Source organism: Phasianus colchicus, chromosome 6 (assembly GCF_987193195.1).
Source record: "Phasianus colchicus chromosome 6, bPhaCol1.hap1.1, whole genome shotgun sequence".
NCBI classification, from domain to species: Eukaryota; Metazoa; Chordata; class Aves; order Galliformes; family Phasianidae; genus Phasianus; species Phasianus colchicus.
This window is the reverse complement of record NC_143441.1, coordinates 51,343,818-51,360,273: the sequence shown is the minus strand read 5'-3', so window position 1 is coordinate 51,360,273 and position 16,456 is coordinate 51,343,818. Positions and strand designations below refer to the sequence as shown.

General features: G+C 43.2%; 1 protein-coding gene across 1 annotated transcript in view; it reads right to left on the bottom strand.

Moving 5' to 3' along the window:
- The window catches only part of OBSCN (obscurin, cytoskeletal calmodulin and titin-interacting RhoGEF), a 175,186-nt gene that overhangs the window by 76,682 nt on the left and 82,048 nt on the right, over positions 1 to 16,456 (bottom strand). Inside the window, exons 49-62 of the mRNA XM_090143262.1 lie at positions 15,581 to 15,844; positions 12,389 to 12,652; positions 11,781 to 12,044; positions 11,212 to 11,475; positions 10,202 to 10,465; positions 9,747 to 10,010; positions 8,160 to 8,426; positions 7,561 to 7,824; positions 6,748 to 7,014; positions 5,459 to 5,725; positions 4,542 to 4,808; positions 3,209 to 3,475; positions 783 to 1,055; positions 143 to 409 (exon numbers count right to left, since the gene is read on the bottom strand). Of these exons, the coding sequence (XP_089999388.1) occupies positions 143 to 409; positions 783 to 1,055; positions 3,209 to 3,475; positions 4,542 to 4,808; positions 5,459 to 5,725; positions 6,748 to 7,014; positions 7,561 to 7,824; positions 8,160 to 8,426; positions 9,747 to 10,010; positions 10,202 to 10,465; positions 11,212 to 11,475; positions 11,781 to 12,044; positions 12,389 to 12,652; positions 15,581 to 15,844 (3,723 nt within the window). The remainder of the gene's footprint in view (positions 1 to 142; positions 410 to 782; positions 1,056 to 3,208; positions 3,476 to 4,541; positions 4,809 to 5,458; positions 5,726 to 6,747; positions 7,015 to 7,560; positions 7,825 to 8,159; positions 8,427 to 9,746; positions 10,011 to 10,201; positions 10,466 to 11,211; positions 11,476 to 11,780; positions 12,045 to 12,388; positions 12,653 to 15,580; positions 15,845 to 16,456) is intronic.

The following is a 16,456-nucleotide window of genomic DNA, read 5'->3' as shown; positions in this document are numbered from 1 at the left end:
CTTCTGAAAGAAAAAGGACTCATCTGCTTTGTGTCAGTAAATTTGAAGTCAAGATTGTAGATAACACTCACTCATTACTACTTTGCCAAGAATGTGGAAGGAGCTTCTCGTCTTAAAAACAAAACAAAGCAAACCAACCTACCTTTAACAGTTAAAGTGGCTGTTGTTTGCTCGTTCCCATTATCACAGGTGTATTTGCCTGAGTCTTCTGGTTTTAAATGATAAATCTTTAAAGTGTGGATTGTTCCCTCCTGTCTGATTTCATATTTGGTGCTTGGGGAAATCACCTGGGCATCCTTCTTCCACTCCACGGCAACATTAGGCTGGGAGAGCTCACAGTGCAGGATGGCTGTTTCCTCTTCCTGGAATTCCGTGTTCTGTAATTTCTTCTTAAAGACTGCAGGTGGCACTGAAATTGCAAGCACAGTGAAGGAATTAACAATCACCTTTATTTGGCTTCCCTACTGTTAAAAAATGACAGCTGTACAGTTAAGCAAATACTTGAACTTCTATATTTTGGTGGGGTTAAAGAAGTGAATCGATTTCTGATGAAACCCACTCACAAATACTTAGCTTCAGGATGCTGGTGATTTCTCCACTTTCCATCTATAGTGATGACAGCATACGAGAACACCATAGTTTATCACATGTGCTCTGAAGCACCAGCACACTACTAACATGAGTTAACAAGAAGTGAACAATGGCCTTAAATTTGTTAGTACATGCAAATGCAAAACGTCACCTGTTCTCACAGATCTTTACTGCATCACAAAGTGCTTTACCTTTTACTGTGAGCTCTGCTGTGGATGTGTATGGTCCCACTCGGAAAGTGATGGTGCCAATGTCCTGCTCAGTCACCTTCCTCAGTGTCAGCTTGTGGATCTTTCCTTTCTCCACTGAGATCTCATTCATTTCATTATTTTGCAGAGCAACATCCTGTAGCTTCCATTCTACATCCCTTGCATTCTCATGAGACACCTGGCACTGAAAGGTGACATCATCCCCTTCAAACACCACCAGGTCCTTTAGGTGACTCACAATGGTCACATCAGGCTCTGCAAACAGTCAACATACAAAATGGAAAATATGGACCAAATCATAGAATCGTTCGAGTTAGAAAAGACCTCTAAAATCACCAATTCCAACCATCAACCCACCCCCACCATGCCCACTGACTATTTCCCCAAATGCCAAATCTCCACAGTTCTGGAATACCTCTAGGAATGGTGACTCCACCACCTCCCTGGGCAGCCTGTGCCAGTGCTTGTCCACTCTTTTGGAGAATTTTTTCCTAAATCCAACATGGACCTGCCCTGGTGCAACATGAGGTCATTACCTCTCACAGAATAATAAAGGTTGGAGAAGACATCTGGCACTAATCTGGTCCAGCCACTGCCCAGAACAGGGACAGCTTACAACATGTTGCTCAGTGCTGCATCCAGCTGAGTTTTATTGACTTCCTCCATGGATGAAGATATCCCAGCCTCTCAAATTACATTACAAACTCTGTCATTTGATTCCTTTCAGTGTATGTAGTTATGACCATTACCATTTGACCTGACCAGACTGGAGAGTTGGGCAGGGAGGAACCTGGTGAGGTTTAACAAGTGTAGAGTCTTGCACCTGGGGAGGAATAACTGCATGAATCAGTAAAGGCTGGGGGATGACCTGCTGGGGAGGAGCTCAGCAGAGAAGGATCTGGGGATCCTGGTGGATAACAGCAGTGTGCCCCTATGGCCAAGAAGGCCAATGGGATCCCAGGCTGCACTTAAAAGAGCATGGCCAGCAGGGCAAGGAAGGTGATACTCCCCCTCTATTCTACCCTGGTGGGGCCACATTTAAACTACCGTGCCCAATTCTGGGCATCTCAGTTCAAAAAAGACAGGGATCTCCCAGAGAGAGTCCAGCAGAGGGCTGCAAAGATGATAAAGGATCTGAAGCATCTCCTGTATGAGAAAAGGCTGAGTAACCTGGGTCTGTTCAGCCTGGGAAAAATAAGAGTGGGGAGGAACCTGATAAACATGGGGAGGTGGGAGGTGAATGAATGAGGCCAGGGTCTTCTTGGTGGTGCATAGTAATAGGACAAGGAGCAATGGCCTAAAACTTGAATGTAGGAAGTTCAGTACTAACATGCAGAACTTCTTTATGGTAAGGGTGACAGAGCACTAGAACAGATTGCCCAGAGAGGTTGTGGAGTCTCCTTCCAAGGAGATACTAAGACCCATCTGGACACCTACTTGTGTGACCTATTGTAGGATACCTGCTTTAGCAAGGGGTTGGACTCAATGATCTTTTGAGGTCCCTTCCAACCCCTCCAATTCTGTGATTTTTCAGTTAGTGGTTTTATCATTTGCTCTGTCTCAGGGATGTGCTGTGTACTGATTATTTTTTTAAATTATGTTTGATACTGTAATTGGATGAAAAAAGCTTGAATGCCAGATTCGAAAGTTGGGATTTTGAAATTTGTTACATCTGTAGAAATCTTCACAGAACAAAGTTAAACACTGATCCCCTCTCTTTTTGCAAAGGCTTGCTTATTCTCTGGGCTGGAGTATCTGGGTGGCACAGTACTCACTGCAGGGCTCACTGGATCAGTGCACAGGATGTGCTTCGTTTTGCTCAAGTCCTACTTCTAGGACAGCTGGGCACCTGCAGATCTGTGCAATGATCACACGGACAGCCTGCAATAGGCAGGGACTTCTCCCTGAATCTGGTGCACATACTAAAGGGCAGTGCAGCAGTCTTCAACTCAGCAAAGAGATTACACATTTGTTCCACTGAAGTCATCCTCTGCATGAAAAATGGTGCAGCTGGGCACAGCACACAGAGCATCTGTAACAGTGAGGAGCCTGTGGAGTGGCTAGAGGTGACTGTTCCACACTAGTGATCAAACCTGAAAGCAAGATCTGCTTGTAGTGCTGCCACGTGACTGGAAGCTAGGGGTGAACCATCTGCTTACTCACATGCCAAGCAAACATTTCAAGCCCCGAGTCAAAAGTTACAGCTGCATTATCCTCGCCTGCCCACCAAGGGATTCTTTGCTTCCCTTCAGTCACAGACAACAAGATTTCATATTACTTCACAAGACCATTCCTGTGCCCTATGTGCACTTAACATAACAGTAGCAGGGATGTTTCCAAATCTTAGCAATTTAAAGTTTTAAAGAATTTAAAGCCAAATCCCCTTGGCTCCAGTAAGTATCTCTTGCCTTTCACGGTCAGCTTTGCAGAGGTTGTCTCATCTCCAGCCTTGCAGGAATATTCTCCAGCATCACCAGGCTCCAAGTGGTGAACATGCAGCTCACGGATGGTGCCCTGCTGCCACATTTCATACTTGGAACTTGAGTGAAGCACAACTCCATCTTTACTCCACTCTACTTCTGCTTTGCTTATAGAAATCTCGCAGTGCAGCTTAGCTGTTCCTCCCACCTCCACTTCTTCATTCTTCAGCTGCTGCGTCAGATGGGGTTTAATGGCTGCAAAGTGAAAAAGGCAATGAGTGTAATGAACTGTTAGCTTGGATGTATGAATGTCAGGTCTGGGCAGCTCAGCACAAGGCACTTGAGGTCTAAAGCTGCAGAACAAGTTTGTTTTAAGTGGATATATGATAGTTAAGTTCTGTATATCCAGACAGGGAGACAAAATTCCCCAAATGTGTTTATTCCCAATAGAGTCAAGGGTATCTTTCATTATATCCTCTATGATCTGCTCTGAATATTGAAAACTCCCACAAAAAAGATCTTGACTGGACAGAACATGGTACTTTCTGATTAAAATTAGCATAAATATTTGACTTCTAACAGCGGTTATAAAGATTTGAGCACATCTCATTTCTCTACCATCACCTCTAGACCCTACATGAGCAGCAGAACATCCTTCCAGATGATGTGCACACAGATGGAAACAGCCCATCTGATGGAAACAAGAAGAGAATATCCATCCCATGGATGTGTGAGCAGTTGTGAAAGTTCAGTGCTTGTGGTTCTGTTATCTAAGACCTACTAGGATGCATGTAAAGGGATGCATTTCACCCATCGCTGGGACAGCATCTTCTTCCCGGGATTGGATTCAGCCCACAGCACACATAATTTGGAATGTTGTGGCTTAGATGAAAGCCACAAGTTCCACCCAAATGTCAGACGCAACCATAGACATGTCACCAATGCTGACCATGTGCAGACATTACTCTGCTTTGTCTAAAAATACTGTTCTCAGGATCCTCATGGGAGGTCGGTAAAAGAATTGAAAACAGTCCATTTTAAAGATGCTTTTTTTGTAAATGGCTTACAACCAGTTACCGAGCTGAGTGACCCAGCAGTGAATGCCAAAAGTTAAGAACTACACGGGTTTAAATAGCCATTCTGTCCACCTGTCCCAGAAGATTCACTTTTCTGTATTCTGGTTTATGACTAGACACCTCATAAACCTTTCCTCTTTATCTTACTTTTCGGGGGGAATTAGTCACCAGAGAATAACAAAATGTAATCTACACAGCTTCACAAATCCCTTTTATCCTCTGTTCCATCTTGGTGCAATGCTAACCATTCACTCTGAGGATGGCTGTGCTCTGCTGGTCTCCTGTGTCACACGTATAATCAGAAGCATCCTCTGGCTCTGCATTATGGATCACAAGCTCAGCTGTGCAGCCACATAATCTCATTTCATATTTGGAGCACGGGAAGATCTCCATGGTGCCCTTCCTCCACTCCACTGTTGCATTATCCTTTGTCAGCTCACAGTGGAATTTCACTGCAGCTCCTTCTTCAACCTCCTCATCCTTGAGCTCCTTTCTGAAAAGAACTGGTAGGGCTAAAGGAAAATGAAAACAACAAAGAACAGGAGCTTTTATTCAATCCAGAATCAAGTCCTGGTTAACACGGCTAGACTAACACCTGTGGAGCAAGATACTGTGTTCTGCAAATCCTACACTCCGAGGCAAGATCCACGTTTTCTAATAAGCCTGGTTGTGGTAGCAGATATTTCTGCATGAGAAGCAGCCATCAGCACTAACAAAGGTTCCTTCCTTCATTGCTGGACTCCAATCTTTCCCAGTATTGAATTATTCGAATGAATTTATCCTTCAGTTGACATCACAAAGACCTCGGGAGTAGAACAGTTGAAAACTCCATGAACAGCCTCAACAGAGCAGGAAAGCTGTTGTCATTCTCTTTCCAGGACATGGAAGGAATTCTTTTTTGAAATACTTAAATCACACGTCACATGAAATATTCATATATTACATTAAGACATTACTCTTTCTTTTATTTCTCTTCCACTGTAGAGCCAGAAAGTATTTCTTCTTAGAAATCAAGACTCACACTACTGGAAGAAGAAAGTATCATCCTTGTCCATTTTCTTTGGGAAATATTTATAAAGAAAAAAGGCAGGTAATCCTATTCAAGTTGTTGGTTTGCGTCAGATGAAATCTATTGCTTTTTGAGCTAGCTCACACCACATACCTTTCACATGTAGAGATGCCTTTGTTTCCTGATCCCCAGTATCACAGCTGTATTCTCCTGTATCTTCTAATTGGAGGTTATGTATTAAGAGCTCTACCAGGCATTCCCTCTGCCTCATCTCATATTTCTCATCAGGCTGCAGCCCCACTCCTCCTTTCCTCCATTCCACTGCAGCATTGGGTTTTGACAGCTCGCAGCAGAAAGTAGCTGTACTTCCTTCCTCTGATTCCTTATTTTGGAGTATTTGCTTAAATGTGACAGGCAGTGCTGCAAAATTTGAAAGGAAAATGTTTTAAGAGTTGTTCAGTCCAGAAACGATCCAATTCTACCATCGTGCTTCTGAAACAGCCTAATTCAATGATTCCAAAATCCTTGGGCTGCCATTCTCCTTCTTGGCAGCATCTTTCTTGAAGCACTGTATGAACAAGAGCTGAGGACAGACAGTGAAGTTTGGAAAGAGTTAGGAAAGAGCAGATCCCAGCATGGCCTGGTGTGCCATCTGAAGTTGTCAGACTTTCCTATCAAAGTCTCTCCGTGCCAATTAGGGGTGCTTCAGCCAATGACCACCAGGACACAGCAGGACACGCTCCCTCTACTTGGACCCTGGTTCCTCAAAGAAAGTCTGAAAGCTTGCAATATTGAGCTAAGAGTATTCCTCCCTCCCCATGCATGCCCTAGACACTTCCACCAACTTATAGAAGACCAAGACAGCATTCAAAACATAAGCAGCAGCAGTATGGTAAGAGCTGGCAACGAAGTGATAAACGGAGGGGAAAACACAGGCAATGGCAGAAAGGACTGAGGAAAACATGTGGATGCAAATGTTTGCACTCGTGGGTTGTATCCAGAAAGTCTCCACTAATAACACAGTACATTCATGTATTACAGAAAACCATCTACCAGCTGTTGTATTTGTAATCATCCCAATCAGGCATTACACTCAATTATGCATCTCTCATGCCTAACGAAGCAGTCAGCAACCCCAAAGAATCAATCTGCCTAATTTATTTCGTTATCCATTTCCTGAATTACCATATGCAGGCACACGTTCTGTGCTCATAGGGCAGGAGAGCTCATCACACTTTGATATCATGACAATATCAAATTACTTTGACGCTGATTAACCACTCCAGATGCTGCAAGCAGAACGTCTTTGTCCTGACCATGTGTCAGACTGAGGGAGAAAACATATACTGGCAGAGAGTAAAACAAATCAATATCTGTAGAGGTACTAAAAGGTGCTCCTTTCACTTCATCTCTATTGAGCCAAGGGTCAGTACTCTGCCTACCATGTACAGTTACTGCAGCTGTTGTCTGCTGATGTCCGGAGTCACAGGTGTACTTTCCTGAATCATCCAATTCTAAGTCATAAATGACCAATTCTGCAGAGGAGCCTTGCTGCTTCATCTTGTATTTCAAGCCAGGGTAGAGAGTAACATCTCCTTTCCTCCACTCTATTGGAGCCTTGGGTTTGGTAAGCTCACACTTCAGGGTCACTGTCCCACCTTCTTCTGCCTCAGTATTCTGAAGCTCTTGTTTGAAAAGTGCTGGTAGGGCTATAAAATAGAAATACAACTTGCAACATGCTGCAGTTGGGGTTTGGAAAAGAGAAAGCAGGAAGAAAATGGAAATGCCAAAGGAGCTTATTTGCAGATGGCTCTAAATCTCAGTGCTCTCGATTCAAACTACAAAGCTGTTTCCCCAGAGAGATAATAGGAAGATCTGCAGGACAAGAATAAATCAGTTTCAAGAAGTTACACTTGCCACAAAGGTTCTAGCTTCATCCAACCTAAAACTGAAAAATGGCAGAATATTTCTCCCACTGCTGAAGAGATATTCCAGAGATCAGCAAGGTTTGTAAGCGTTTGGATCCCTTTTCAGGGCAGAACGTTTGCAGGAGAGCTTACAATTACCCTGACAGTAAGAGACTGAAACAATGCATTTCGTTCTGCACCACATAGCCCTTTTTCTGCCTGATCACTCTATTAGGCTGTAAAGGCTATGCTATTCCACGCACTTTCCTTACAAGTCACAGCCATGTCTTCTCTGTAAGTGACAATGAAAAGTAAAACACCAAAATACAGCTTGTTTGTTTGTTTTACCATTGACTGTCAAAGTGGCTGTTGTCTGCTGATCTCCACACACACAGGTATAATCTCCAGCATCCTCCTCATCCAGCTCATGGATAATCAGCTTTGCAACAGCACCATCTTGACTCATTTTGTACTTTTTGCTTGCTTTGAGCACCTCCTGCCCTTTCTTCCACTCCACAACAGCAGGTTTGGTCAGCTCACAGTGCAGAGTAGCTGTCCCACTTTCTACAGCTTCTAGGTCCTTCAGGTCAGTCTTGAATTCTGGAGGCAGTGCTGAAGAGTAAAAGAATTACCATATAGAGGCTGAATATTCAGTAAAGAATCAGCTAGTTGAAGTCCAGTAGGAAAGGATGCATGGTACAGGTCAGTGAAACACAATGGAAACATCTTCCTTGGACACTGCCTCAGGGCAAGGAAAGTGAGAAGAACCAGCAGAGTTGAGGAGTACAGATACTAACAGGCACTGCCTTTCCCATTTCTAAGAGTAGGAAGAAGCATATAAGCTACTTCCAATGGAAAACAAAGGCCCAAGCAAACAGGAGACTACAACAGTAGAGACATGGGCAGGTCTAAGGTGTGGAGAACCTTAGTCCCAAGGATTACTTTACCGTGCACTGTTAAGGCAGCCGTGGTGGTCTTGTTTCCACAAATACAGGTATACTCTCCAGTGTCATTCAAGTCTAAATTGTGAACTACCAGCTCCACAACACAGCCTTCCTGGCTCATGCTGTACTTGCTGCCTGGGGTGAGGATGCGATGGCCCTTCTTCCACTGAATAGGGGCAGAAGCCTTGCTGATCCGACAGTGCAAAGTGGCCATTCCACCTTCTACTGCTTCCTCGCTGCTCATCTCTTCTTGGAAAAACGGAGGCACAGCTGAAGGATGCAGGTAAAATGTATTACAAACTGAGGATATCTCCTGGAGTGGTTGGGAGTGGGAAGTGATGGGGTACGATTGTGAAGGTTACAGAAGGGCAGAGCATTAGCAGCAAAGAGAGGAAAGAGAAACGCAGACATCCTAGTGGGAATACATGCATTTAATTCTTTGGGGTTTATGTCAGCTTCCTACTAGCATAATTGCACTGTAGCCAAGAGATGCATCCCTGCTTTATTCCTTATAAGAAGAACCAGGAGCAGCACCTTTGAGCTCCCTAGCTCATGTACGTGATAACACTTTCCCAAAGGCCATCTTTTCCTAATTATAGAGCAGCTCTGTTGGGCTCCGAGTGTTGGCACAACTCCTTCCCCAACATCATTCCTTGTTCCTTGAGGTGTTATTGAAAAGACACAGCCAGGGCTCACAGAGCCTCTTGACCCAAGAGAAAGTCTCCAGATGCTGAATCCTAAGCCCATATTCCTGTCTCAGAATACACTTTCCCTGCTTGTTTAATTCTAGTACCCACTGCAAGTTGTGTCCTCAAAATAAATGTGGTGAACTTCACATATGTCCCTCTAATTAACTAGATGAGATGACGGGATATTCCACCCATTTCACAGGATTGGATATCTCAGATCTCGGACTTCATGACTCACTCAAGGTGGTGGAGCTAAATTAAAATACCCAGGCTAGAAGTCTTGATTTGGCATGCTTCTCAACTGCAGCAGTGTTAAGCTGAAACATCAGTTTTGGTTGCGCAGCAACTGGTTGTTGCACCTAAATAAGACCAGAGGAGGTCACAAAGAATTCATCCTTTCCTGCCTAGAAGATTGGACAGCCAGTGCAAACCTATCTTTTTGCATTAGGATGGTAGCTATGGGCACAAAGAACATCATAAACATCACTCAATACAGTAGAAATATAGTGGCCACATTCAGAATATGGCTTATTATACCTACATTCAAATGGCACAGATTGAAAATGCCAGAAGGAAGAGGCAAAGAACAAGCAGAATTGTGCTTCAGGAAGGAAGGGCAGAAAAGGAAAGATAAAAGAACAGTGGGTTTATGTGCTATGAAAGGAGAGCCAGAAGGGAAAGATGAGAGGACAGCAGGTTTGTGTTTGAGGAAAGTTAAAAACAAAAGGATGGAGAAGAATACAGAGCGGTATTTTCCAATCAGAGGTCATGAAAGACGGGAAATGCTGTTTCAAACAAATGGAAGGGCAGCCAATAAGGCCGAACAAACAGACATGGGGAAGTGAACAGGTGAACAGAGGATAGGCATGTCTAGTTAGAAAACAGGTCAGATCAGTTTTACCCTGTACTGTTAAAACAGCAGTAGTCTGGTGCTCTCCGCACACACAGCTGTAGTTTCCTGCATCATCCTCAGCCACTCCACGAATCACCAGCTCTGCCTTGAGCCCTTCCTGCCTCATCTGGTATTTCTCACTCTCTTTGAGAACCCTCTGGTCCTTCTTCCACTCCACCACAGCAGCCTTGGTGAGTTTGCAGTGCAAGGTGACATTTCTGCCTTCTTCTGCTTCCTCATTCTTTAGCTCTTCCTTAAAGAGTGGTGGCAGAGCTGAAGGACACAACACGGACAAATGATCACTAGAAAACCAGAATTCCAATCCTAACTTCTTTATCCTGCTCGGGATTATTCCCCCTTATGCCTCCCCTTTCCAACCCATTCTTTTGATAGCCTAGATCATAACTTCTGATCCAGAGTAACGTCTATCTATAACTCTATTAATTTTAATAAAGAGTTTTTACCATGAACTGTTAAGGTTGCTGTTGTCTTCTGGTCACCACAAACACAACTGTAATCTCCAGCATCTGTTACATCTAGGTCACGAATGACCAACTCTGCAGTGGTGCCAGGCTGGCTCATTTGATATTTTTCACTCGTTTTGAGCACTTTGGACCCTATTTTCCACTGCACTGGAGCTGCTTTGCTTAATTCACAACGCAGAGAGACTGATGCTCCTTCCATGACTTCTTCATTCTTCAGCTGTTCCTTGAAAGTCGCTGGCAGGGCTGGGAATGGAAAGCCAATAGATAGTGTATTTAAACTAAGACCTTTGCACTTGTGACTGGCATCACTATCAGTTTAAGTTAAAGTACAGCCAAGTCAGATAATCCAGATGTTGAGGTTTCCACTATGATAATGTGGAAAATGAGATCCACCAATGACAGTAAGGAAAGAAGTGCTGAGCTGAAAGGTCAAAGTACCACAGGCTGGATGGATGAAAGATGCAACTTAGAGAATATATCACAGGGTTGCCCTCCAAAACATCTCAGCTTAACATGAGCATTTCATAGAATATCCCAAGCTGAAAGAGACCCATGAGGATCATTGAGTTCAACTCCTGGCAGTTGGGCTTAGTTCTCAAAATGGAGCCACGATCCATCAAAATAGGGCCATAAGCCATCAAAATGGGGTTCTGAGCCCTCAAAATGCCCCAATATCTCATGCCATGCCCTGATACACCCTGCCATGCCCCAATACATCCTGCGACGCCCTCCAAACTCGCTGGTACTATACACTTAAATTTACATTTGTCATTTGTCTGCATGACAAAAACAGCTATTTCCTTAGCTCCCTTTTCAGGAAAATCGACCAAAAAAAAAAAAAAAAAAAAAAGCCAGAACACAAAGTTGTCCTTTTCTGAATACAAATTAATTCCTAGGGAAATCCAAAAGCTGATAGGTGAACGTTTCACAGCACAGCAGGATGCTGCAGGGAACCAAAGAGAGGACAGCCATCTGCAAAGTGATTTTACCATTCACTGTCAGAGAGGCAGTGGTATGTTGGTCTCCACACACACAGGTGTAATCTCCTGCATCCTGCAGATCTAGCTCATGGATTTCCAGCTCTGCAAGGACGTCATCCTGCCGCATTATGTATTTTTCACTTGCTCTGAGGATTTTATTTCCTTTCTTCCATGAGACAGGTGAAGCCTTGGTCAGTTCACAGCGCAGAGTGACTGTCTGGCTTTCCATGGCCTGCAGATTCTTCAGCTCCTCTTTGAAAAGTGCAGGCAAGGCTGAAGGTCATGAAATGGACAGACATTAAAAAAAAGACACGTCACACAGGTGATGATGGATGAGAACATAAAGAAAGAGAGAACATTTCAGTGGAGAAAGAGTTGCAATTTCCTTGTAATCCTAAGGCACAGGAAAAACAAATAGGCAGAAGCAGAAAAGTAGCCTGGGTGCAACCAGAGCTTGAAGGCAGCTTACAGTTTTATCTAAACCCAGCTGCAGGTGAACACACAACAAATAGTGAAGAGCTAGGAGAAAAAGTACACAGTGATACAGATACATAGGTATGGTTGTTTTTTTTTTTTACCATTCACTATCAAGGCAGCTGTTGTCTCCTGTTCTCCACACACACACGTGTATTCTCCAGCATCTTTCAGCTCTGTGTCGTGGATGAGCAGCTTCATGACGGTGCCTTCCTGTCTCATTTTGTACTTGTCGCTGGCTTGGAGCAAAGTGCTTCCCTTTCTCCACTCTACCTGAGCAACCTTGGTCAGCTCACAGCGCAGAGTGGCCGTTCGCCCTTCTGTTACTTCCTCGCCCTTCAGGCTTTCCTTGATGTGTGCAGGCAGTGCTGAGGATGCAATGGATAGAGGGTTAAATGGAGCTGCAACCAGCCTCTGGATGAAAGGCAAAGCTGGGGGAAGGAAAGGCTGGAGCAAGAGTGGGGAGATGTCTTAGGGTCTGTTTTCACATCTACATATTTCATGAAGTCCTAAAACCACTCTGTATTAGATATTAGGGGTGTAGGTTTTCCCCTTAGATTAAAAAAAAATGCAAATTAATTACTATGACCATGATATGCAACGTCAAACTCAGAGGAAAGTATGCAGAGATAACAATAAACACGGGGGAAAAAAAAAAGAATCAAAACCATGAGCTTGATGATGAGGTCATCTAGATGAAAAACGTGATTACCGTGTACTGCTAAGGAAGCTGTGGACTGCTTATCCCCACACACACAGGTGTAATCACCAGCATCACTGTCATCTAGGTTATGGATCACCAGCTCTGCGGTGGCATCCTTCTGCCTCATTTTGTATTTCTCACTAGGTTTGAGCACTGCGTGCCCCTTTTTCCATTCCACTGGTGCAGCCTTGGTCAGCTCACAGCGCAGAGTGACCACATCACCCTCAGTGGCTTCCTCGTCTCTTAACTCTTCTTTGAAGAGAGCAGGAAGGGCTGAGAAACAAAGAGCAAACATTTTCATGACATGCAGTTTTTGGCCACCAAAAAGATTAATGTGACGTTCACCACTATCTATCTGTGCCTTGTTAATGACACGAACAGCAGGAATAGGAAGACTTCACATATGGCCAAAACTATAACTTCCTTACTATACTTCAGCCTGGAAAACTGGTACAGAAGATTATACTATCACCAGGAAAAAAGAAGTTAAAGAAAAGATTTATGCATTAAAGATGCCTAGCTCAAGAGTTAGAATGAATGCAGAATATAAAACAGCGCAGGCATCTTGAAAGTGCTTGTGTAATAATAAAAAGGAAAAAGAAGTACGACGTCTCCATTGTGGACATGTCTTGTAAGACCATCATATCAGGAGGTTCAGGAGTGTCATAACACCCTGTGGAACAACTAATAGAATAATTGAGCATAACAATGGGTGGCAATGTGGTAATACATACCTTGGGAGCAGTAGGATGGGACAGTGTCTGCTAAGCCTTTGGAATGAGATGGAGACAACTTTTGGTTGTAGAATATGTATGAAAGAGTCGAAGAGGAAGATCTCCAAGCCCTGACTTTGACCAGCAAGAAATAAATATATGAAAATACAGAGGTGGAGAATAACTGGGTAGCTACCCATTATGAAGCAGAGGAACTCATGGATCTTAGGACAGGCAATGACAGAGCAAGGTGAAAGGAGAATATGTGGGAAACAATGAAAGCTTCAATTCTTTAAGAATTGTTAAATGCAACCAAGTAGAAGCAATCTTACTTACAAGGTTTAAGACAGCAGAAAGCTTCTCAAAGAAGCTACATTAAGGGCATAATTACACAGACTATCCCACTACAAGGACTATCAGGAATAGTCTGCCTAAGTAAAAAGTTCCTCGTTGTCCTGAAATTCAGAGAGCCATAGAACATAGAATCATTGAATCACAGAATGCCCTGGGTCGAAAAGAACCATAATGATCTTAGATCAGTGTGAAAGAAATACTAGAGAATAGAGAGGCAAAGTGAGAGAGGTCAGGTTCCCTATGCATTTCAGCAGGGTCAGGGCAGTTCCCAAATTCTGGACTTGGGAACTTCTTAGGTAGAGAGACCAACCAGAAAGAAGAGCTGGAAAATAATCTACAATGAGACTTTGACATCAAATGTCTCCAGATACAGCTGTGAGCTCCATGCATTTGTACCCAGTAACTGGGTGGAGACCTCTGTTCACAGTTCAACTTGTGGCTCTTGGTTATGTCAGAATATTAGTATGTAAATTCCAGAAAATCTTGCCAGCTTGAACTAAAAGGAACAGAAATAACATAATGACAGCCAGTAAGCTGATCAGAAGGAAGGAAAACAACAAAGAAGGGGTCGGTCTGCCTCTTTCAGGAATCCATGTTGATAGTTGGTGGTGTACAGAAAAATGAAGTGTTCAAATTCCTTTTTTTTTTTTTTTTTTCAATTTAATATTTAATGATAGCTAAGAGAAAACAGAAACTCTGAAGCCAATGATTAGTCTTACTAATTTTGCAGGGGAACTCAAGCTGGGAGAGAAACTGAAAACTGATGGCACTTTATGAACTGGTTTAGGATCTTGATGAAACAGTGGTAAAAAAAAAATAGGCTGCATTCCAGTAAGAGCAAGTGCAAAATATGTTTACAAGCAATCCACCACACAAATACAAGATAGGAAATAATAGAAGTAACAGGCAGCAAATATTCAGAGAGAGGCGTGGGATTATGGGAGATCACAGTTCAAATGCAAGTCAAGAAATGCAATTCTGATAGGAAGAAAGCAATAATCATGATAGGACGTATAAAGTGGAGTGTCATTGCAAGATACGTGGCATGTGAACCAAGACACCTCCACCCTGCTCAAGCCTGGAAGGCCTCACATGGAACTTTGGACCGTTTTTGGCCACTGTGCTTCTAGAAAGATGTGGATTGGCTGAAGGCATTCCAGCAAGCAATGGAGATGAGCCAAAGTCTAGAAAACGTAGTTTAGGAAGAAAGTGTGAAAGAAATGAAGCTGCTTAATCCATAAAAGAGAATAGAGATGGAGACATGATAGAAGTCTTCATATCTGTAGAGCAGTTTTACAGACAAGATTTCTTCCTCTCCCCAATGTATGGAACAAGAAGAAAGGACCTAAGTTAGCTCAAGAAAGGTTTCTGTTGGCCTTAGGAAGAACTTTCCAGCAGTAATGACAGACAGGCGGTGGTTTGGGTGTCCAGGGAACTGCAGATTATTCACCATCAGAGGTTTTTAAGTATAGTTTATACAGGGATGAGGAACTGGGACTAGATGGCTGTAGAGGTCCTTTCCAATTCCATTTCCCACAGTTAAATGGGAGGAGGTTCAAGATGGAACCCATCTTTGTGCTGTACATAAACATCAAGATGACAAAGTCTGGGAAGCAAAGCAAAGATATCAACTCGCTGACTTCCTGTGTGAGAAAGATGGCTGAAACTACTTCCTCCTGTCCTGCATTAATAGTGGAAATTGTGTTCTCCTCTGTTCCAAAGAAAGTTTGAAGTATTTCACTGAGGACTATGAAGAAGTCTCATACTCCATAATGCTGAATATTCTGCAATACCAGAATACAAATCTACACAATCCTTGATCAAAGTCATACTAAAAAGCTGCACTGAGATCAAGTTTTGTCTGTACTATTCATCCCAATCTGTCACATCCTAACCTAACTTGAAATCTAAGATTGCTCTTTTCCAGAATGCACGTGCCCAAGTCAGATGTGTGTAACAGAACAGAACATGTGAGCGTGTGGAATCCTTCAGCATGGTACAAAGCAATACAGCCATGCACCAATGGGAGCAGGGAGAGGAAACTTGGGAACAACGTTAATATAATCAACAGAACTAGAATTCTAGATAGAATTGGACAAAAATAACATGTTGTAACTGGTGTTTTTTCTTTTACCATGCACTGTCAGCACTGCAGTAGTCTTCTTGTCCCCGCACACACAGGTATACTCCCCAGCATCCTTGACTTCCAAAGCATGGATCAGGAGTTGTGCTGTGGAACCTTCCTGCCTCATAGAGTATTTTTCACTCGACTTGAGCACTTTGTGCTTCTTTTTCCACTCCACGGGGACGGGCCTAGATAGCTCACACTGCAGTGTGGCTGTTCCACCTTCTGTGGCTTCCTCGTTCTTCATCTCTTCCTTGAAATGTGCAGGCAAGGCTGAGGAGTTCAAAATGAGGAGAACATATGACAATGGGAGTCATTCAAGAAATCACTTGTTTGTGGTCTGCAGACCACGTATGACAAGCAAAGCCTTCCCTAATCCAGGTAGCATTGATAATCGCTCTGAGAATCATCTGATAGTGACTTTGGAAAGTCTTGTTTGTAAGGCAGAGGTTTTTCTTTATGGCATGGTCTGTGGCATGAAATGGAGAACCACACCAGATATTTCCTCAGACTCTGCAAGGCTGAATCCTGCCTCACTTTGGGCATTGTCTACCGCAATGGAAAATAAAGCCAAACTGGGGCATTTAAGTTCCGTCACAACTCTGATCATTACTGGAAAAGCTCATACATTAAGTTATGTTTGAGGCATCAACCTCACTTTTCCATGAGTTTTATGCTCTGGTAGTGAAATTACTCTTTTCTTAGACTGTGAAATTATTCTCAAAGAATGTTTAACACCACACTATATATCAGAACTCATCACCTCAGTTTTGGGACCGTACCATCTTAACAATCAATTTCATAGTAATAAATGTGATTTCCCTAGCAACTACTTGGGAACACAAACAACAAAAAGAACTGGGTTGGAACCAAGATAAATAACTG